This window comes from Nannospalax galili, unplaced genomic scaffold (genome assembly GCF_000622305.1).
Source record: "Nannospalax galili isolate Female #2095 unplaced genomic scaffold, S.galili_v1.0 scaffold364, whole genome shotgun sequence".
Classification (NCBI taxonomy): domain Eukaryota; kingdom Metazoa; phylum Chordata; class Mammalia; order Rodentia; family Spalacidae; genus Nannospalax; species Nannospalax galili.
The window spans coordinates 2,645,593-2,669,923 of NW_008352752.1; the positions used below are offsets into that span (position 1 = coordinate 2,645,593).

General features: G+C 42.2%; 1 protein-coding gene across 1 annotated transcript in view; it reads right to left on the reverse strand.

Annotated features, from left to right (window-relative positions):
- Positions 1-361: 361 nt before the first annotated feature.
- Plcl2 (phospholipase C like 2) overlaps positions 362-24,331 on the reverse strand; it is a 219,797-nt gene continuing 195,827 nt past the window's right edge. Inside the window, exons 5-6 of the mRNA XM_008849970.3 lie at positions 20,403-20,512; positions 362-1,162 (exon numbers count right to left, since the gene is read on the reverse strand). Of these exons, the coding sequence (XP_008848192.1) occupies positions 965-1,162; positions 20,403-20,512 (308 nt within the window). The 3' untranslated portion in view covers positions 362-964. The remainder of the gene's footprint in view (positions 1,163-20,402; positions 20,513-24,331) is intronic.

Here is a 24,331-nt window from a genome sequence, read left to right on the forward strand (position 1 = left end):
GATGACCCAGCTAGAACGCAGGTGAAGCAGCTGGTGACTCAGGTGACTGACTTTTAGCAAAGTCATTTAACAACTGGCTTCTTGGAAGGAGAATTTTTCAAAGTTAAAAGTCTCACTAAAATGGGGCTGGAGAGATAGATCAGAGGTTAAGAGCACTGACTCTGGGTTCGATTCCCAGCACCCACATGGTGGCTATGAACCATCAACCCCAGTTCCAGGGGAATCCGACACTCTCCTCTGACTTCCGTGGCACTGCATGACACAAGTGCACTCACATACATGCAGGCAGCACACTCACACACATAAAATAAAAATAATTTTTTAAAAAGTCTTGCTAAAATCATGTACTCTATTGAAGAAATATTGTAAAATTTCTCTTTAATGTGAACACTACTGCATATAATGAAAAACTATTTACAAGGTGTCACTTCCATCCACGCCACCCGTGCCTACAGCGTGTCTTCAGCACGGCAGCCTTGGCCCCTGGGATCCAGGAAGCCTGTCTGCTTACAGTCTGTTTAGTGACTATGGCTCAGCAAGCATGCCACCAAAATCCTTGACAGCCCAGAGACTGGCAACCACACATGAGCAAGATGCACAGATTAGGGTTTTTACCAATAAATACTAACAATCCAATCCATTTCCGACTGAAGAAACTGTTTTCACTTAGGAAATGTCTGTTACTCACTGGAACTAGAGTGAACAAATTGTTCTTCACACTAGAACCCGCAGGATGTTTGTTTACAAATATAGCATGTTTGGGCCAGGGATATAATTTCTTGTTAAAGAGTTTATTTGCCTTCACACGCAGAATTGCTACATACATTCACAGTTTTAATGGGTTGCAGTTAGGTATTCCAGTTGTGCTTTAAAATCCCAAGTATTATTTTCATTCATAAGTGCAGAGCATGTTTCATCTACAATTGGTCCTAGAGTTGTGACTCCACAGTGATAGGAAGGTCCCTTAGTCTCCAGGTTCGTCGTCATTGTCATCGTCATCGTTGGCTTTCTCGGGGATGGCTTCCAGGCTCCGGCGGGGTTTCTGGGCTTCGGTGTTCTCAGTGCCGGGCTTATTCAGTCCACATGAAACAGCAGCATAATGGATTTGCTTCAGGTTCTCCAAAGTCTCATTCTTAGCGTATTTCAAAAGATCTGCTTGTCCCTAGAACAAAACATGATTAAACAGGATCAGACAAGACATGACTTACAGCTGGACTCTACAGCACAGGTCCGCGGATATACAAGCATTTGAGTCAGCAAATGGAGCATTTACTTCGTACTGCTACGGCATCTGAAGAGGTCAGAATGAGTCAGTGCTCAGCTTCAACACCACACTCCACAGCACCTTTTCTGGCATTTTCCATTCACAAAGTGAACCAGTCACTTGTGTATGAACTAGTCCCCTCTAGCCTGGTTGAAATTAAATATTCATTGACTGACAAATCTTAAGTTTTTCCTGTTAATAGTTTTTTGTTTTTACATTTTATTCTGAAATGAGAAATGGTCATGTAGCTGTTGATTCTAGGTTTACGCATCCTTATGGGACCTGTGGGGGGCATTTTTCAAAGTACAACATACAGACAATAAGCAGTGAGTGGGGCAGAACAGACTGTCAGTGGTGTAGCTGCCTGCGTGTTTCAGAGAACTGCAGGGATGTGGCTTTTGTGGATCTTCACCATGCTCCTGTAACTCAGCCGTGCTCCTAGAAGTATCCCAATAAATCACTTGTTCATCAAATTGCAGTTGGAATCATTTCTTTGGTCTATCACTGTCCTCGCCACCCAGGCTGAAATAGCATTTCTGAGCATCTTCCAGGAACAGCCATGCAACAGTACCAAATCACAGAAGGCCACAAGTACTACAATGTATCCTTTCGCAGGTTTACCTGATGGCTGCATCTCACATAACTGCAGCACCTACTAGAACCAGGACACAGCATCTGTGCTCCCTAGTTGTATGCTACTTTATCTATGCCAACAACACTGCGATTAAGACACAGGACTAGCCCAGTGCCACAGAGCTCACTCTGCTTTACAGCCACCCTTCTCCCACACGCCCCTCACTCTGATGACCCTTGATGTGAAGTCATCCTGAAGACTGGCCTTTGAGCCCACGTAGCATTTGAGAGTTCAGGTAGTGGGCACACAGCAGGCCCTCACTAAGCAGCTGCTGAAAAGAATGAAGGAAAGGATCCTCTATTCTGGGTAAGTGTTCTTAGCCCAATTTAAAAAATGTTTTATTATTGTTATTTAATGTATATGAGTGTATTGTCTGCGTGTATGTAAGTTCAACTGTGTTGTGCAATGCCTGTGGAGCCCCTGGAACTAGAGATACAGATGGTTGTTAGCCACCATGTGAGTGCTGGGAACTGAACCCAGGTGCTCTGCAAGAGCAGCCAGTACTCTTGCCTGCTAAGCTACCTCTCCAGCGCCCTTAGTCCAGTTTTAATTTCCTTTGAGTCTTACCACTGACCTCATGCTGATGCAGCTCAATATATCTGTAGGTTAGAAAAGGCAGAAAGACTGAAGTGCAGTGAGTCACTAGAGTCTGAAATTTGAGCTGATGATGCTTGCACAGTGGCCTGCCTCACCACTCCTGAGTTTAGGGGCTGGGGCTGCTCTGTACATCTCAGGGTGTTTGGGAGCACCCCGGGTCTGTACTCACTAGATCCCAGTGGCACTCCTCATCTGTGACAACAAAAAGCATTGCCAGTGTCTCCTCGTGAGTGTGTGTGTGTGTGTGTGTGTGTGTGTGTGTGTGAGAGAGAGAGAGAGAGAGAGAGAGAGAGAGAGAGAAACAGACAGACAGACAGACGGACTACCCCTGAAGAGAGCTCTGGGCTTCTGGATCAGCAGTGGGTCCGAGGTCCTAGCGCAGAAGAGGTCCCGTGAGGCGGCCCTCTGTGGGTCCCCACATGCCTACTGCCTGTCCCTGGCAGTTCTTCCTAGTTTCCTTTTTACCTCACTCTTCTTTTGTCCTTTCTATTTCTTTTAGAGACAGTGTCTCATGTAGCCTAGGCTGGCCTTTAACTCACTGTGCAGCTGAGTTTGACCCTGACCTCCTGCTCCTCCTGTCTCATCTCCTGAATGCTGGGACAGCAGGGTGCCCCCCACCTTGCTTCTTACCTTACTCACTACTTTCTCTTTCTCCTTGGGCTCTCAGTTTATTCCACTGCTTTATGATTCTGCTGTGGTTCGGTGCTTCCTTCTCCGTACTTACTCATTCCTCCTCACCTGTTTTTCTTTCCTAACTGCCCTCAGTGTATATCCCATTCAAAGTACTTCTGCAGAAGGTAAGGGGTAAGTACCTATAGCCAATGGTAAGGCCAAACTGCAATGCAATTTTAAACTCCCAGACCCAGCTCCACAGAACAGGCCACTTACATTATAACTTTCCAACTTTATAGAGGTCTTTAATTAGTAACTGTAAATAGATGTTCCATTGCTTAGTTAACCAGAAGGAGCTTCATTTTTATTTTTCCTCTTTTTCAAAAACTCATGTTGAAAGTCTACCAGTCATGAGGCCTTTGCATATAAATGTAGCATATAAACATATAAATTCATGAAGTCATATAGATTGTAACTAGACATTCTATTTGTTTTAGAATTCTCTATATTTATTTATGTATTTTGTCCTCATGTGTGGAATGCCTGTGGAAGTCAGAAGAGGGTGTCAAGATCTCCTGGAACTGGAGTTACAGACAGTTGCTAGCACCATGTGGGTGCTGGGAACTGAACTTGGGTCCCCTGCAAGAGCAGTCAGTACTCTTAACTGCTGAGCCATTTCTCCAGCCCCATAAATTTTTTTTTCTTCTTTCTTCTGTCTGTCTCTCTGTCTTTGTCTCTGTCTCTCTCTCTCTCTTTCTTTTTTGGTCTTTTTGAGACAGGGTCTCCCTGTAGCCCCAGCTGTCCTGGAACTCACTATGTAGACCAGGCTGGCCTTGAACTCACAGAGATCTGCCTGCCTCTGCCTCTTGCCTCCCGAGTGCTGGGATTAAAGGAGTGTGCCACTACGCCCAGCATAAATTTTCTTTTGTAAGAGCTGTTTTAGGGACACAGAAATACAGAGCAGGAAGTACAGAGTTCCCAACACCAACTCTGTTCTTCTCCAGCAGTGCAGTGAACCTTGTGACATATCAGTATCACCCACAGTCTACTGCTGAAATGAGTGTTCACTTTTGGTCCTGTATGGGCTTGGACAAGTGTGTAAAGGCAAATGTCTATCTCTGAACACAGGCCTCCACACCTCTCCAACCTACTGTCTCCATACTTCCATCTTTCCCAGCATGTTAGTCAGTCAGAATCATAGTGTACATAGTGTTTGCAGATTGCTTTCTTTCACTTAGAATAGGTACTTAAGGGGCTTGGAGAGATGGCTCAGCAGTTAAGAGCACTGACTGCTCTTGCAGAGGACCCAGGTTCAATTCCCAGCACCTTCATGGAGGCTATGAACCGTCCTTAATTCCAGTTCCAGGGGAATCTGAAGCCCTCTGCTGACCTCTGTGGCACTGCACAACACGGGTGCACTCACATACATGCAGGCACTACATTCATACACATAAAAATAAAATATTTTAAAAAAGAATATGTACTTAAGGTTCCTCCACTTCTTTTATGCACTGAATAGTGTCCCTTTGTCTGGACAGATCACAGCTTTATTTATACATTTACCTACCAAAAGATAACTTGGCTAGCACCAAATTTTGGCGATTATAAGAAATCTGCTATTAAGGGACTGGAGAAATGGCTTAGTGGTTAAGAGCATCAGCTGCTTTTGCAGAGGACCCAGGTTTGGTTCCCAGCACCCACATGGCAGCTCAAAACCATCTGTAACTCCAGTTCCAGGGGATCCAGGGCCCTCTTCTGGTCTCTGCAGGCATTGCATGACATGGGTTTACTTATATACATGCAGGCAAAACACTCATACACATAAAATAAAAAAAAATAATATTTGCTATAAATGTCTTTGGACATAAGTTTTCAAGACACTTGGGTAAATACTAAAGAGTTAAAGTACTGCTATCATATGGAGAAAACATGCTCAATTTTGTAAGGAATTGCCAAACTGTCTTCCAAAGTTCATACCATTCTAAATTTGGAAAGCAACAACTAGGAGGTCCTGGTGTTTCACCTCTAGCATTTGGTACATGAGCCTGTAGTGCTGACTCCCTGCTTTGACTTCAAGTCTGCCATGACATGACTTTGAGCACCTTTCCATTTGTTATCTGTATATCCTTTTTGATCACATGCCTGTTCAGACTTTTAAATCAGGTCAGATGTTTCCTAATTGCTGACTTTTGAGAACCTATGGTATATTTTGGAAGGCGGTTCTCTATCAGATGTGTCTATTCCAAGTATTTTATTCCAATATGTGATTTTCTTGACATCGTCTTTCACAGAAGTTTTTTTTTTCAGTTTTAATTAAGTTAAATGTGTCAATTCTTTCATGAATTATGTCTTTAGTGGTATAATCAGAAACATCACCACTATGAACCACCTAGACTTTTTGCCTCCTATTTTTACAGTTTTGTGTTTTACCTTTAGATCTAGGGCTCATTTTGAATTAATTCTTAAGAAGGGCACAAGATTTGTGCCTTGATTCAGGTTTTCACATGTCGATGCCCAACTATTTCAGACCTAATTATTCAAAAGATTCTAGGCTATTCTGTAATATCTTCTCTACTTTGCTAAAGATCAGTTGGCTGTATTTATGGGGTCCATTTCTGAGCTGTCTATTCTGTTACTCTACAGTTATCCCAATATCATGGTGCTTTGATTACTATAAAATTACAGTTAAGTCTTGGTGTTAAATAGCTTCAACCTTCCAACTTTAACAGTATCACTATAGTTCCTTTCCTTCAATATTGTGTTGGTTATTCTGAGTGCAGATCTACACTTCAGAATCAGCTTGTCAATATCCACAAAATAAGCAGCTGGATTTTTATAGCAAATGCACTGAATCTATAAATTTGAGAAGAACTGATATCATGGCAGTCATCATATCTATGAATATGGAATACCTCTGAATTATTCAGTCCTTTTGTATCTTTGTCAGCATTTTATAGTTTTCTTCACATGGGTTTTCAGTGGACTCTACTAGATGGATACCTAATGTTTTCATTTTAGGGTGGTACTAATGTAAAAGCAATATGTTTTCATTTCAAATTCCATTTTTTCATTGTTGGTCTATAAGAAATCAATATAGATTTTTGCATAGTAACCCTGTGCTCTGCACCTTTGCTATAAAAGTTTACTTTGAGTTCTGGACATTTTTATTTGTTGATTCTTTCAAATTTCCAACATAAACATTATTTGACCTGTGTACAAAGATAGTTTTACTTTTTCCTTCTCATTATCTATGACATTTAATTTCCTTTTCTTGTCTTATTGCATTATCTAGAACTTCTAAGACAATGTTGAAGGCAGGGGTGAGAGGTGAGAGGACATCCTGGATTTACAGGGAAGCATCGAGTTTTTACCACCAAGTATTACATCAGCTGCAAGTTTATGTAGATATTCTTAGTCAAGTTGAATAAACTCCCCTCTGTGCCAGTTTATGGAGAGTTTCCATCATGGTGGGTGTTGGGTTTCACGTCCAGTGCTTTTTTTTTTGCACCTGTTCCGATGGCCACGCAATGTTCCTTCTTTAACCTCCTGATCTGATGGCTTACACTTATTAATTTTTGAAAGGTGAACCAGCCTTGAATACCTGGCATAAATTCCACTTGGTCACGGAATATAGTTCTTTTTTACGTCGTCGGATTCTAACTGCTAACATTTGTTCAAGCTTTTTCAGCTATATTCATGAGAGAATTAGTCTTCAGGGTTTTTCCCCTGCAATGTCCTTTGGTTTGGGTATTAGGACAACACTAGCCTTATAAAATGAGTAGGAAGTATTTATCTGCCTCCATCTTCTGGAGGAGACTGTAGAGACTTAGCATAATTTCTTCCTTAAATGTTTAACAGAGTCCCCCAGTAAGTCCATGTGCTTGTCGATTTCTGTTTTGGAAAGTTATTATTGATTCTCCTCCTTTAGTGATACAGTCCTGCTTACGGAGCCTACTTCTTAATGTGAGTTTTGGCAGATTGTGCTTTTCAAGGAATTGGCACATTACATGTATATTGTCAAGTTTGGGGTACAAATGAGTTTATGTTATTCCTTTATTAACCCTTTAATGTCCATAGGATCTCAAGTGTGCTGTTTCATTTTGGCCATTAGTAATTTTTGTCATCTTTTTTCTCTTAGCCTTGCTAGAGGGTTATTAATTTTATTGAGTATGGCTTTTTAAATTTATTTTAATCTATTTATTATTTTTGTTTTATGTGTATGAGTATATTGCCTGCATGTATGTGACTGCACTCGTGTTGTGCAATGCCGCAGAGGTCAGAAGAAGGCATCGGATTTCCCTGGAACTGGAGTTAAGGATGGTCTGTAGCCGCCATGTGGGTGCTGGGACTCGAACCCGAGTCCTCTGCAAGAGCAGTCAGTGCTCTTAACTGCTGAGCCATCTCTTTAGCCCCTAGTATGGCTTTTAAAAAAAAATGCCTTTTGGTTTTGTTGATTTTTTTTTTTTATTATTTACTGTTTCAAGTCTGTTGATTACTACTCACATAATTACTTTTGTTAAATTAAAATTTATAGGTCTTTACTGAAAATGACTACTTGGAATATTCTCTAGTGCAGGACATGTTCCAAACTGAGCTCCTGATATCTTGCTACTCCTTGAACAACCAGCTCCCCTTCAATTAAAGCAACTCCATTCTTAAAGTCACTTAGACCAAAGACCCTGACACTGATTCCTCTCTTTCCCTCCCAGTGTCATTCCACCTGGCTATAGAAACTACTCCCCGAACCTTCAAATCAGGTTCTTATCATCCGCACTGCCACCCTGACTCTAAGCTACTATAATCTTTCTCTGAACTTAGGACAGTAAGTCCTTCTGATTAGCCTTTATTCACCCTTTTTAACATGACAGCTACAAAGATCCAATGAATATACCTACTCTGCTTAAAACCCTCTAGTACTCCCCAGATAACTCAGTGAGGGTTTGAGTTCTTGTTCATGGCCCTATATGACCTGCCTCACAACTGGCCTGCATCCTCTGCGTCTCCCTGCCTTGTCATGCAGCCTTCACTACACTAGGCTCCCAAATATCTCTCAAACCAGCAGGTCTTCAACAAGAAGTCCTTAAAAGGGAAGAACACACCAGAATTCAGGGCTTACTCCCTTCCCTCCTTCAGGTCTTGACTCTGAAACTCCCTGCACAGTAACAGTCACGTTGGCAACTCCACTGAAATTAGAACTCTCCTCATCCCTCTCCTATGCTGCTTTTCACAACACACTATTATCTGACGTGCTGGGGCTTGGGGCTTTTGTTTGTTCTGTTGTTGCTTCCTGATCACTGCTGAGTCCTCTGAGCCGTGAACAGTACCAGGTATGTGGTAAGGGATCAGTAACCATCTGCTGAATGAATGCAAAGTAAAACATGAAGGTCTCCTCTCAAATATCCACAGTTTTATCCTTTTCTCTGTGTCTGTGCATATGGTAAGCAGGCATTTATTTTTAATGCACAGAGATCAAACAATCCACATTATTCTTTGGGTTTCCTTTTTCTCACCAGAAATCATTTTTTATATCTTCCTTTTCTGCACATATAGATCTATCACATAAAGCATTAAAAAACCTAAAACCCCCAAATGGCATAGAATAACGTGTAATAAGTGGACTCTGACAGTTCTGCTTCTCAGGCTTGGGAGAGCCGTTATGGCATCTGGGACAGATCGCACAGCCGCTCAGGGCACTACTCATGTGGCACAGAAGGGGCCTCCGAGGCAGTACATCTGGACTTGGGGCTGCTGAGCTTGGCCCCAGACGCGGCTGTTCTGTTTAACATGTCTCAAAGGACCTACCTATAAGATATAGCCTTCCAGTGTAAGCCTTCCAGCAATTCTGAAGGAGGTGGTAGTTTGCTGAGGCAGTATTCACAGACCAATGCTTAGAAGCCTAAGCCAATGCTAAGCTGCCCACTGACTGATGAGTTTTGAAGACTCCTGTTGCAAGTTGGCTTTGCAGTATTTTCTGTTGAAAAACTCAAATCTTCAGTTTTGAATTTTGTAAGTTACTCTATTTGGATTTTTCTTGGAAAGGGCTCTAACAACCTTAGATCAAAATATTTCAGGCTCTCACTTAGGCCCAGAAAGTAATCTTTAAAAGATGCCACTACAGACACAGATTGGCCCAGCAGTTCTTTCGGAGTTTGGGTAAGTCACAGAACTTGATCAGACAGCAGCCAGGAAAGGACGGATGGCAGATGCAAAATCCCAGTCCCAGCACCCAGCTGTACTCAATGCATGGATGACCACAAGATATATATCCATTCAAAGTACACTAAAATATCTCAAAGTACATCTTTACTGCTACATCTTTTTTAAAATCAAATGAACATTCATAATTCACTGCTTTTATTCAGATCTGTAGGTAAACCAACAGGATTCTAGACTTCAGTTCAGTTCTCAAAGCCCCTTTGCCACATTCTCTGTTAGGGAAAAACAGAGACTCCTTATATCAGAAGTAAGTGAACCAGGGCGGCCACAAAAAAGTTCCCTGAACTCTGCTACCAGCTGTGCAATGGCTGCAGGGTTGGAAGTTGCAGGCTAGGGGCAGAGACAGTCACTTGCCATTCCTGGGACCAGTAGGACTGTTCCAAGCTAATGAGAGTAAGTGAAAAGGACACTCATTCTGTCTGAAGTTCGAGGGAAGCAAAAAAGGACCTTACTCTTTTTGTTTTAATATAAACAAGACTGTAAGTCATCAGAACCTGGTTTTGACTACTACATATATGGGGTGTATGCTGACTTCAGAGTTGTTGGAAGGCCAAAGGTTCCAACCTGAGCAGGTCACCTGAAGAGGATGGACTAGACTGTTTCTTTGGATTTCTTATCTACTGGGAACACAAAGAGGCACACAGAAGATTGTAGCAACCTCCACTGATACTGTCCATTCCCCAGAGATGACACTGACTCTGGGAGAGGCCTAGACATCACCAAGGATGAGAAAAGACAGACTACTGTCCTGTTATGCTCAGTCCCAGCCCATGTGCTAGCTCCTGTTTGGTGACCAGATTTGCATGCATCTAATTTTCCCCCTAGAACTTATCTTTCCTGCAGGTCTCCAAGAGGCCATGGGTATCCTTTGTGTCTTTCTGAGGGAATGAGAGGAGGACAGGTGTAGGTCCTGTGCTGTTTTGCATCCAATACAAACCAGACAAATCAACGTGACAAGCTTACCACACATCTCATGGCAGGAAACACAAGCCAGGTCAACAGGAAGTTACCATTCCTACACTGGTTACACATCTGGTATATTTACAGTAGTAGGCAGTCACAACTATGGTGACTTTTAGTAAATATTTTGTGGTTAGTCATTGCTGTGGGAGATGGGAGACTCATCTACAAAGTAAGTAGATTTCAATTCACTTCATCATAAGCATTCAGCCAAATGCCCAAATCTCCTCCAAGAACTATGCCCAAAACTATGGTGACAGGAAATAGATGGATGGGTGGCAGGGATGGCAGTGAGGAGGCCAAGAGGAGGACTTTAAGGGCACTGGGAACACCCTGTATGATACTACAGTGATGGATGCAATCAAAACATAAAGTTACATATCTAAATATGTACAGTCAAACATAAAATTTAAAAATGGTAGCCTGAGGATGCGACTCAGGGGTAGAGTGATTGCCTGGGTTCAATCCTCAAAACTGCAAAAAAAAAAAAAGGATGTACGTCATGATAACTTTTCCAATCTATTTGATGTATAGCACTGAGTGAATTCTAAAATAAATTTTCATCCTTGAGAAATAATGTTGTGTCAATGTAAGTTCCCTGATTATAACAAGTGTACCACTCTGGTGGAGGACGTTGGTGATCTGGTAGGTGATGCATGTGGGTGTGCAGGGCATGAGAAACCCCTGAATTCGCCTTTCAACTTTGCTGGAACCTAAAAATTGCTATAGAAAATAAAAAAAAACTTTTAAAACATGCTGTGGAAACTACTTAATACATTGTTTACAGCCACAATTCAATGTGGCTCAGAAGGGCTATGAACGGTAATTACAGTTGTAAGTCTGAAGCCACAGCACCTACAGTACAAAACGAGAGACAAAACGGGAAAAACTGTGTATCAGCAAAGCCTTCTGGGAACATGAGCCACCATTTATTGAGTGACTGCGTTGTATCAGGTGTTGTATTCAGCTGTTTGTAGTGAGAACTCTGAGTTTAGGCAAAGTTTAGACCCAAGGCAAAGTCAAACAGTAAATTACACTGAAGCACACTTCTCTATGCATGCCTTGCTTTCCTTTAGGTAAGTGTGGGCCCCAGCAATAGAGAGGTGAACCCCACCCACTGCATGCAGCATTTCAAAGCACACAAAGTACAACTTCCACTATTTCAATGTACTCAGCATGCCACCAAGTATGCAGAAAACTCATGCTTCCTGTGGTTAAATACAGAAGCAGAAATACAGATTTCCAACTTCTCTGTGTTGAATAGGCAATGAGTGAACAAAAGAACGAGCGGCTGTGGGAGTCATGGCTAGGGCTGTAAAACACCCCTCATCATCCTCTGATGACTCCCCTTCTAAGAGACCTTTGGAGGTAGACTAAGACCTAGCATAGAAACCAGAAATAAGGAAAACTCCTAGCTTAGCTAGGTCCACTTTCCCCTGAAGTCTCAATAAACTTCACACTTGAATCAAGATCGCCCATCAACAAAGTCACCTATAGTTAGAGCAACAGGGCACTGGCTTTTATAGGACATGAGAACTTTTTAAGTGAGGCATTACGTTTTCGGTCCTGTGGCTTCCTCTCACAGGAACTCATGTGGTTGGCAGGTGTGTGATTAAGAATGAAGGAGGGTGCCTTCCCTTTACCTCCACCCCACAGCATGTAGAGCTGCTGGGGGCAGTTGAGGGCTCTCGGGGAGAAAGGAAACAATACTGTATTCTGGCTTTGAATTATGTTCCTTAATCCAAAGAGATATTTCAATTGCATGCACCCTGATGCAAGAACAGTGGGTTCATGTGTGAACTGTCCTTAAGTCTTGAGATACCCCCTCCACTTCTGGGCTTACATTACAATCTGTAGTTATTCCCCAACTTACCAAAGGTTTCTACTAATGGCAATACTTTAAAATTTCAAATAACTCAATTTAATTTAAATTCAGAAGGAATGTCATTCTCCTGAGAAAAAAACTTCTGTTTTCTGAAACTAAGATGGAGCTTTGGAGGCAGCACTGCACAGGAGGCAGTGTTTGAGCTCGGTTTTGATGAAAAGGCAGGGAAGGGTCTTGGCAGGTCCAAGAACTGTAGAGGATGATGCCCACCATCCAGAAGTGCTCATGGCTCCAGGAAACATTGCCCTTGGAGCCCAGCTGTTGCTAGGTGGTATGGTATCTAGACTATAACACTTTCTAAGTTTCTAGTCTGACTGCATTTTTCTCTCATGAAACTGTTCGTTCACAGGGTAAGCAAGGCTCATCCACTGTGGGAGAGGCCTTGCCTGGCACAACCAGTTGCCCTAGTGGCAGAGATGGGGTGGAGTCTTCGGGAGCAATCAGTGGAAGCAACAACAGGAGCCCAGAAGGCAAGGCATCAGGAAGAGGTTCTGGGCAGAGTGAGGAGGCCAGCAAGAGGGAAGGGCGGGGGGATGCTGAGCAGGCCAGGACCGTGAGTGTGAGCACCACTAGAACATCAGGAGAAGCAGCACATACACAGTCCTTCCCTCACACTGCTGACCTCTCCCACATACACACTACATGCTACACACTAGATGAGGAATCGCGGTGCTGGTAGGGGTCCAAATGTTTGGGGGTTTGCTGTGTTTTAAATGGATTATAAAGAACAGCCTGCTTAATGAAGAACACTACTTCGTTTTTTTCTGAGTGGCTCACACACTGTTTAGGTACAGAAATGGCTTCCAGTCAAGCATAGCTTTTCAGGAAAACTGGAAACCTATGACATCACTCGTAATAAGCACAGTAATTGAAACATCTAAGCATTAATACACTAAGAAAAAGAGTTATCCATGGACCATTGCAGTAAGTATTGGAATATAAATGGATGACAATCTTCAAGTTTCCCAGGTAAGTGCTGTACCTCAGCTAAACGAAGGAAAACCGAGATTATGTCTGTGCATATACCATCTGGCTTATTGATTTATTTTTGGCAGAAGTCTTCCGTTCTCAGAACAAGTCTCTAATTACTTTTGGAGTTTTCCTGTTGGCTTTGTTTTTGAGGGTAGAGCAGCACAGATGGTGGGGGCCAGCTGGGCATTCATCTGAAGACAGCTTGGGTTGTAATCAGCTTGCTTTAAGCTGTGATATATACACAGTAAAGGCCCAGGGTTCCAGTGTGTGAGTGAAGCCTGTTCCATATACCAGGTGAGATGAACTTTCAAAAAAAAAAAAAAAATCAAGGCATCCTGAGTGGTCCTCATAAAATAGGAAAACCATCCTGCTGTGCCCAATTGATAAATAGAATCATGGAGGAATAGACCTCTTGTTTTGAGGCAGTTTATTACAGCAGCGGGAAACTGGAACAGCCAGCAAAGGTGGCCAGCTCTTGGATACAGAGGATTGAAGCAGGAGGAGAACCAATCTAAGGGGATCTGAGGAGACCCCAGGAGACCTAATACACGAGCAGACCTGTCACTGTGGGACTGCTGATCTGGAGCTAAAAGACTGAGTTGAGCTAGGAAACACCATAGATGGAGCACTTGAAGGAAAGCTCATAAAGAACATCAGGGCAGGCCTTGCAAGGTGAGATCAAGTTATAAAGCAGTAGGAACTGCATGAGTAGAAGGGGCCAGCTGGTGAGAAGAATGGGGAGATGCATGGGTATGAGCCAGCAGAGCATTGGCCCTCATGGGGACACGGCTGTCCTGGACCATCAGGGTTTCTGATGGCTTTCTGGTCCTCTAAGGCTGGAATGCAGTTTGGGGTCAGAGCTTGCTTTGGGTCCTTGTTTTTCCAAGACCTCCTGTGCATGCCAGTACCTCTTGCCCATTCTCTCCCAGCTGGTCTGAGAGAATTTCCTTCTCCTGGTAACTAAACAGACCAGCTACACCGGGACTCTTCCACCATGAGGTTCTGCCATCTTAAGGTTGCAGTGGATAGACATGGTGACTGTCCAGCAGAGAGAAGACTTCCGCAAATGGAGAATAAAGATAAAGGAGCTCTTCACTATGCTGGTGGGAAGTGCCTGACAGATCACTCCTCACATTCCCGGTGAAAAGAGCAAGACCAGAAAAACTGGCAAGAATGAAAGCAAGTCAAAGACTCCAGCAGCCAAACTAAGACATGGCTGTGAAGTAACTTAATAAACAGGGTCTCCTCTATAATATAGCCCAGGCTGGTCTTCAGTGTGCTATCTTCCTGCTCCAACCTCCCAAGTGCTAGGATTACAGGCATGCACTGACACACTACACTTAATTTAACACATTTTAAAAACTGACAATAGCTATATTGGCAAATCCTTAAAATTCTTAGATTTACCCAAGCTAGAGAGAAGCAAAGTGAGTGACAGCCCCTCTTCTACCTTCTCCTACCTTCTGCTGGTGGAGCTGAGGGGAGATGATGCAACAGAGGGAGAGAGGAGATAAGTGGCACCAGGAAAGGCAGGAGCAGAGCTGACATGTAGCTAGAAAACCAGTGTAAAAAGAGAAAAATTTCTCCATGTGGGAGAATGTCCTGAGAGCAGAACCCTAGTGGCCTGCAGAGCCGCGGGGCTCAGCATACAGTCTACTGCAGTTCAAGGAGAACACTGTGCTGAGAATGAAGGGCAGAGTCATAGAGGAAGCTAGCTCTACACCAGCTACTTTAAGAATAGGACATGTGTTCAAGGTAAAGGCCATGATGGACAGAGAAGAGAGAAATGTCAGAGAAAAGGGGCTGACAATGTAGCTCAGTGGCAAGAATGTTTGTCTAGCCTGTATGAGGCCTTGTGTTTCATCTCCAGCACCTAGCACCGCCACTCCCCCCACCCCATAGGATCAACTGATGTTGCAGAACAGAGCAATATTCCTTTAAAATGCAGCAATATTGCTTAAAGATATAGGAAAAACTCAGGACATTTTAAACAAACACAAAAAAAGACTTAAAAAATGAATCTGTCTTGTGGGACAATTCAACAGTGCTTGTGCACGCACGCACACACACAACTGGAATTACAAAAAAGGAACTAACAGCCAAGACATTTCCAAATTAATAGAAATTATAAACACACACACACACACACACACACACACACACACACACACACACACACACATATCCAAAACTCTTAACAAATCCTAAGGAGATGAAACAAAATTACATCAAGATCTATCATAAAGGGGCTGGAGAGATGGCTCAGTGGTTAAGAGCATTTGTTGCTCTTGCACAGGACCCGAGTTCAGTTCCCAGAATCCAGGTCAGGTGGCTCACAACTGCCTGTAACTCTAGCTCCAAGGGATCTGATACCCTCTGGGGTACCAGCACACAAGTGCACAAACATACACACATGTGTACATACATACATACCCATAAATAAAAAAAAAAAATCTTAAAGAAAAGAGCCATCATATTTTCAGAAATACCCAGAAACAATGAATGCTCAGTCTCCATACACTTACTAACATGGCTAAGCTAAACTCTAAGTCTCGACAAACATGTTTCAAACAGGTGGAACTCTCCTGACACTGCTGAGGGAAATGCAAAACAGGAGTGTTTGTTGCTGTTGTGCTTTGCTAACCACACGTTCAGTTTATTTCAAAGTCTACCATGCAGTGTTGGAGAGGCCTATACCAGCACTTCCACTCACAGTATTTACCAAGAAGACAGGCATAGGAAGAACTGTATGTGAAGGCTCGGTGCAGCTCTATTCCTAACAACTACAGGTTGCAAACAACCAAATGCCCATCAAATGGTCCTGGACAGTGTGTTACATCTGTGAAACAGAATACTATTCAGAAGTAAAGAATGGACTCATGAAACAAAATCAAACAGTAGGGGTTTAAAAGCAATCACACTAAATGAAAGAAGCCAGGCACATATGTGCATACCATAGAATTCTACTTACACAACATTCTGGAACAGATGAAAACACAGAGCCAGAAATCAGATCAGTGGTTGCCACTATGGGGTATTTCACTACAACAGGGTACAAAGGAATTCTGAGGTGTGGCAGAGGCTGTGGAAGAGGCTGCACAATTAGACAAACTTGCAAAAACCAATCAAACTATACATTTAAAATCAGTACATCTTATTTAATATAAATTGTACCTCAATAAAAAGTTAGCAAAGGAAAAAATATTGATGCTGGTTAATCTACTGGCAGCAAGGTCTTGAGGGCTAGATCAAAGAAGCAATTGGAAGCCTATGGCCATGGATGATGATACCCTCCTCAGCATTCAACAAAAACCCTACAGCAGGGCTTTTATGGAGTCCAAGAAGAGGAAGTTGGGCCCCAAGACTCAAAGAAGCACATCTGAGATCCAGCCAAGCTTCATCTCTTCTCTCTGCCATTCCCATAAACTTCAGGAGAGTAGGGCTGCTTTCTCAGACTGGTGATGGTGAGCCAAAATGAAAACTGACTTTATACTAATAAGTATCAGGACCAAGATAATAGTAAACATCTGGAAAATGGGAAAATTACAACATGCCTACCTCTCCACCAAGAAATATCAGACAATGCTAATAGTCTCATTTTTTTGACGCTCATGATTCTTCTGACTCAGCCTCTCAGGCGTGCATCACCACACCCAGCTCAAAATGTCATCTTTCAAGGTAGAAGGTAATAAACAATAACATTCAAAAGTGAAATATACATCTTTCAAAACTCAAAATGATTCCTACTAATATTTTCATAGTCTCTTCTTAACTTAAAGGGGTATTTTAGAAAACAAGTCTCATTTATATAGTTAAATTACTTTCCAATTCATTTAACTTTATGATTTATTTTTCTTTTGTTAAATTAAATGAATTTTGTACTTTTTTAAAAAAATTAAAACAATCATAGAATTTTATCCACTCATATACCTTACTGTATCATATCTGAGACATGAGTGCTTGTGAGACATGCTGTATTTTATGTACCATTAAGAGAAAAGAAATCGCTGCCAATGTAACTACCCCTTCTCTCCTTCCCTCCTTGCATCCCTTCCTCCATTCATCCTTGCATACTTCCACCTACCCACCCACACACAGAGATATAAAAAGGTTCCTGCTAGAGGTCACTTGGATTTAGTAAAGGTTCTCTTCTCAGAGAGAGGATCTGAGGTCATTTAAAAACCCTTATCTTTTCTACTTTAAAAATTATAATGATGAAGTAGTTAGAGAAACAATTCAATGATTTTTATCCAAGGGAAAAAATGACTGGAATTAAATATGTCAGAATTTTAGTAGGGGATGATTCTGGGTATGATGCCCATAGATGCCTTTATTTCTCCTTGGTTCATTTCTCTGTATTTTATAACATTTTTTCCAAATTGGAAAGCTAAACAAGAAAGCAAAGATTAAACAAACAGATGAACGTACTTAGACCTAAGAACTTCTGACTTCCTCTCAGAGTGACCAAAGGCTCCCTGTTTGCCACAGATAAAAGCCCTAGGCCAAGGATGGTTGGCTACCCTGCCTCCTTTGTGTTGCAAATAAACAGGTGATGCATAAGAAAAGATGTCTGGGCCCTAGAGCAACAGTGTCTAAGCATCTTAGTGGAACTTAGGAACTCAGCAGATCCTGGTTGCCTCCTACCCTCAGAGTCTCTAGTGCAGTTGATATGAAATGGGGCTCAGGAGGGCACAATTGTAAGCACACCAGTAATTCCATAGCCTGAGTTTGCCAGACCAAGGTTCCTACAGTACGACTTCTTGGCCTTCTCCACATCTGAGCTGGCTGGATCCCTAAGTCTGTGCTACCAGGAGGCACCTGCTGCCCCTCCGTATCTCACAGCCCCTGTCACCACTCTCTAGGCTCAGTGGAGACAGAAGGTAGATGTCAGGAATTCAGGGGATCCACTCCCTTCCCCCAGGAAAAGGCAGCACAACCCAGGCCAAAATCATTATCTCTGACCTCAGGAACACTTACCCACTCTTCCACAGAAGTTTAAACTTTTGAAACACAGAAAAGGAGGAGCACTGTATTAGAAAGGGCAATCGGATCTCTGCAGTTCTACCCCATGCCTCATCTAAGTTCCACTATACAAACACCACATCTAGCATCTGATAAATTTTAGAATGACCTAGTAGCCCAGCCTGAACAGTAATTTCCACATGAACACAAGTCTGAGGTGCTAATTCTCTCTTCCAGGCATAATTCAAAAGAAAGGTTGCTCTGGTACAGCTATTAGAAGGTGTAGCCATGCTGGAGGAAGCACGTCACTGGGTAGGGCTTAGAGTATTCTTAAGCCTTGCCAGATCTTGGGTCACTCTCTTGTTTCCTGTGTCAGTTTGAAGATGTGAGCACTATGCTTTTGCTCCTGCTCCACCCACCTCTGCCCACCATGCCTCCCCGCTAAGATGAACTGTAATTCCCCTGGAACCATAAACTCAAACAAACTCTTCCTTCTACGAGTTGCTTTGTTCAGTACTTCTATCACAGCAACAGAAATGTAATTAATACAGTAACTGGTACCAGGAGTGGGGTGTTGGCTGTAAAGAACCTGACCATGTGGAGTTTTAGAAGAATGTGAAGACTTTGGAAGCTTGGGCTAGAAAAATAGTGGATTGTTGTAAGCAGAGTTTAAAAGGCTGTTCTAGTAGGGGCCTGCAAGAAAGTGATGAGAAGTGAGTATGGCTGGCAGCCAAAGTGTGGTTCCTAAGTCTATATTTGCCTATAATACAATAAAAGCAAAATTGACATTTGTTTCTACCACAGGGCTTAAAATACTGTACTGTTTTCCTGAGCTTTGTAGGCAATGCACAGTGTACCCCACCTCTGATAGGGATATGAGTCAGCAACTTGTAAAGACAAATCCCCTTTTGTAAAAAATTCTTATGCCTGCTGTTTATTGAACTGCAAACCATCAGAGCTACATTCTGAAGAGAAGATCTAGAGATAGATGCATTTTTAACAGTACATGTGTGGGATGGCAAGTGCTTGAAAAAGTCAAGAAAATGATTATAAAAATGAGCAGGGTTTAACACAGAAAACACAAGCTGGATACCTTTGGAAAGAAGACCTTTTATTACATAAAATTAGCAAACTCTCACCAGTGGCAGGATTGGATTGTCTAACCTGAGGGGGATGAGGAAACCAGAAGCAGCAGATTGATGTTCCTTATAGTCTTGAACTTAACTGAGCACAAAGTTTGGAGGGTGAATACCAGAGAGTACTTTTACATTTAGTTGCCCATGATCCAGAAAGAAATAACGTCTGCATTTTCAGTCACAGTCCCAAACACTCAAGAAAACATCAAGAACAACTGATATCAAACTCAAAACAGTTTGAAGGCTCATACGCAGCATTGTTTTAAAAGTCATGTCATATTATATCTACCATAGGAAAAACCCTGGAAGAAGGTGCATCAAAAGGAGCCAACTTAATTTTCTCTGGATAGTAGAATTACGTGCACCACTGCTTATTGCTCTTTTAACTTTTCTGTAAAGAGGATATATTACTTTTGGGATGTAGAGATGGCTCACTGGTTAAGAGCACTGGCTGCTCTTGCAGAAGATCTGAGTTTGATTTACAGCACCCACAAGGCAGCTAACAACCATCCAGTAACTACAGTTCCAGGGGATCTGATGCTCTCTTCTGACCTTGGCAGGTATTGCACATACAGGTACACTTATGAACATGCAGGCATAACATTCAAACACATAAAATAAAAATAAATAAATAAAAAGAAAATATATTACTTTTTGTAATAAATATAAGTTAACTTTAAAGCAGTCATGCTGAATAAGATATACAGAATGCTTCTTCCTTGAAGGAAATTTTGTTATGAATGACAATTCCTTTAGACTTTTCCTTTGACTATGCCCCACATAATTTTTTCTTGGATTCCAATATTAGCAACATTAGGGCTATGTTTGAATTTTACAATGTTAAATGACACCGAGTGACTAAAACCTTTAAATTCCTAATCATTTCTCCATATTCGTTATTTTCACTTTCATATACTCCGGAACTTCAAAATGTTTCTAGGATAAAATGACAACTTTGTCTTTACCAGAACCCACAGTGTGCCCAAGGTGGACCCTCTGAGCCCCAAGGCCAAGCTACTGTGCCTGAAGTCTCCATGGAGGGTAATGTTCTTTCATCTCTAGGACCTCTCTAAGGCCTCAGTGGCTGATAACATAGATCACAGGAAACTGAATCCTAAGGGGAAGACAGCTGAAATAGATGCTACACCACAGCTCTGTAGGTACCTTTAAGATGGTAATGTTCCAGGTAAAGCTCTCCACTGCTTTCTGTAGTTTTCGTTCCTTCAGACCCTCCTTGGTGCCTATGCTGTGCAAATGTTCATGAAATTCCATGGCTGAAAGAAATAAAAAACATGAAGTATGTTACTTCCAAATCCTGTCGGTAGCCATGAACTGGCAATATGCACTTTCTAGTATAGCCATATCAACTTAATTCCAAGCTGCACTAGAATTTCATAATATGACCTATTTAAGAATGTGATAAGGGAGAGGAAAAACACAGGAGGCTCAGGACATTAATAGGCAGAGAGCATCTTCCAGACCAGAGAATGCTCCTCACAGCTCTGAGGGTGGGCATTACCCTTTGCTCTTATATTATACAAAGGCTGCCAACAAGTAGGAAGAGAAGATGGGAGTGACATAGGCCTCTAGAATCTCAAAGGGCAGATTTCATGTCTGCTGAGGACTGAACCCTAGAATAGGGGTGAATAGAATGCAAAGCCACCTTTCAAGTCAGTCAAGGTCAATGTAAGGTCAACTGTCAAACCTAGTTGCTAAAAAGTGGAGAAGTAACTCCAGATTTCCATTATATTATGATTCTCTGCCCCTGTTGGCTTTCAAAACTCTCTAATGCAAGAGTGGAGTGATGGTTCTTTTACTTGTGGTCCATATAACTCACAGACTGTTCTTTTCATATTCCCCTAGCCAATCCATCTCTGCCCAATAAGAACCTTTCAAACTGGTTCCCATGCCATCCTGAAACAACCAACTGGCGGCCTCTGCCACCTTCTTTGCTTTCTGGCAAAAGATACTGTAGGCTCCAAATACATTTCTCATCCAGGCCTTCCGGAGCTAGATATTTTCTCCAAAGAAAAAAAGACAAAGACAGAGACAGAGAGAAATAAAGAGACAGGGATCCTTCCTCCCATCTGGGTACTGTTTGTTTCTGAGTTTTCATTCTTTTCTTGGCCTTTTCACTGGTAGATCTAGAGCACATTTCTAAAGGGAAAGATAAGATCTAATATATACTTCAAATTTAATTCAAGGTGTTTATATAACTTTTGCAATTGTATGCTTAGTCTTCTTTCACAGGTAGAAAATCTTAATTCTTAACCAACAAATGTGACTAGTAATAGTAAAACTGCTGGACCAAATTAAATTCTCCTAGCTCTCTTTCATCTTTAGAGTAGGTCTTATTGAGAATGCCCAGTAAGTTTATAGTGTTGTGTGGTCAGGTGGAGTAATTCTTTCTCTATGTGGTTACATCACTGACAAAGCACAACAGGTCCATGTTGGTTCACTTCTTGTTTGTTTTCTCATGTGTACGTTCTTCTGTGTTACAGTTATGTCAAAACTTGGCATGGTTCTGAGGTACCATATCAAGGCATACTCAGGTAAATTCTCTCTCCTGGTCTTCTCTACCTGACTTCTCCCCACACCTTATCTACTTTTTATTAGTCTGTGATTATCTCTCCACTGTACTTCTCCATGCAAACAAGCACACATTCATGTATTCACAATCTTCCCTTTCTCACAGTTGTGCAGCACACTGTGCATACTGTTTTCAGTCTCTTTTTGTCTTCATGGTGGACCCTGCTTCATGCTGGTGCAGAGCCCTTGCTAATGCTTTGCCTACGAGCCACAGAGACTCACCTGTGCAGCCAGTCAGGGTGTAGGTAGCCAGTTCTCTATTGATGGATGCTGAGCAATTTCAAATCTTTTGCTGTGACAAACATCGTGGAATTACTGTAAAGTTTACAAGACATTTTCTGGATATTTGCTTGTTTGTTATTTTTATTTTATTTTTGTGGTACTAAAGCCAAGGCCTTGGGTATAATAAACAAATACTTTACCACTGAGCTGCATCATCAACCCTTTTTATTTATATCTGTTTTATTATTTATTTATATTTTAAGGTTGTGTCCCTTTTGTTTTCATTGAGATTAGATAGACAGATAGACAGACAGACAGACAGACAGACAGACAGACAGGGCATATGTGGAAGTCACAGGACAATTTGCAGGAGTTGGTCCTCTCATTCAACCATGTGAGTCCTGGGGATGGAACTCAGGTTGTCAGACTAGCCATCTCAATAGTCTTTTCTGTTTATTCTATGATAGAGCCTCACTAAGCTGCCATGCAGGCTTACTGGGAAGTTCCAATTTTCTCTCTCAGCCTCCTTAATAACTGGGATTACAGGTGTGTGCTGCCACACTTTCTGTGCTATTTTGTCCACTTTTACATTTTGGTTGGGCATTCTACTTTCTAACTCCTTTTCTATATGACACCACTTTGAATCAACAATCTGCAGTGACTGACAACTCTATTTCTTAGTGTCTTTAAACATTAAGCAAAAGCTGACACACACACACACACACACACACACACACACACACACACACACACATGCACACACACAATAAAGATAAGCTGCCAATGGAATCTTTTTCCTGTTTCTCCCCCATGTAACAGGAATCCTGGTCTTGTAGTCTAATAAGGAGGGACCCCCTGCTTCCAACTAAGAAGAGTAACTAGCACAAGTCTTCCCAATGTCTAGGGGACTAGAACACTGGCCATTTTGTTCCCCCCCTTCTCCTTTGCTAATGATGGCACTTGTGAGTATCCGAAAGTGATTTACTAAACCCAGCCCACCCCTGTGCTGATGGCCAGCTCATACAATGAGCTGCATCATGCCCAGTTTTTGGTTTGCTGGGCATGCTTGGCTTAATAGATCAAACTAAAACATGACACACAAAAATGAAAACAGGCCTGGGGAGTTTAGTTGGTAAAGTGCTTCCTGAGCAAGCACAAGGACTAAAGTTTGATCCCCAGAACTAATGTAAAAGGGCCCGTTGTGGTGGAACAAGCCTGTAATCCCAGATCTGGAAGGGTGAAGGCAGAAGGGTCCCTGATGCCAGCTTATCTACTTGTCGAGCTCCAGGCTGGCAACTGACACTGTCTTGAAAAACCAGGTGGATGGTACCCGAGGAACCTGAAGTTGACCTCTGGCCTCCACACACACATGCATGTACACCCACACACACATGAACATGCACATATACACAAAACACACAAAATGAAAACAACAATGACTATGGACAGGCAGCAATCATTAGCATACATGTACCCATGTGTATACCCACACCCACACTTCCCCTTCCACATCTGGGGGAGGCTCCCTGGACTGGATGCAATGACTGAGGACCTAAAAAAGGCACCAAAGTGCTGGTTCTTCTGTAAAGCTTTAGTCTAGTTCTCCACAAGAGATGTAGATAGTTCTAAACACAAACCCTTAATGTCACAAAGTCATATTTATGGCAGTCAGGAGGCATGCAAGTCTCAAAAGGAGCACAAGATTTGGTAGATGGACTCCATAACTGGAATACAGAACAGATAGAAGAGAAGAGCTAGGAACAGCAATCTGAACAAGAAGGAACACAGTTCCACAACCTGGAAGGGAGGGAAAGTGACATTAGCTTGGGAGTGCCCATCACAACTGTCAGATCAAGTGAAGCTGTTACACATTCTGGAACTGGCAGGTATAATACAACAGTGAAGACTTCAGCAACTGGGCATCTGCTTCGAAGTCTTATTCCACTGCTGTTTACATTGTCTTGCTGAGTATTTCATCAGCTGTGAGGTGTTGACAGGAACTGTTACGTTGTGATTAATTAATTCCCACTAACAAGTACAAGCCTGAGGTAACACAGATGTGGGCTACACATCTACCATTACGACAGCAACTTCAGAAAGTTCAGAAGGCAGGCAGGACCCCAGAGCATAAACGGATGACAAGCCTGGAGGCTTGGAGGTGCATGACTAAGTGGAGAAAGAACACTGACAGAGAAGACGTGGAAACACTCAGACAGGAAGGCACACACACCTGCTATCCAAACGTTCTACAGATCTGTTCCTAAGAGAGATGAGGCATTATC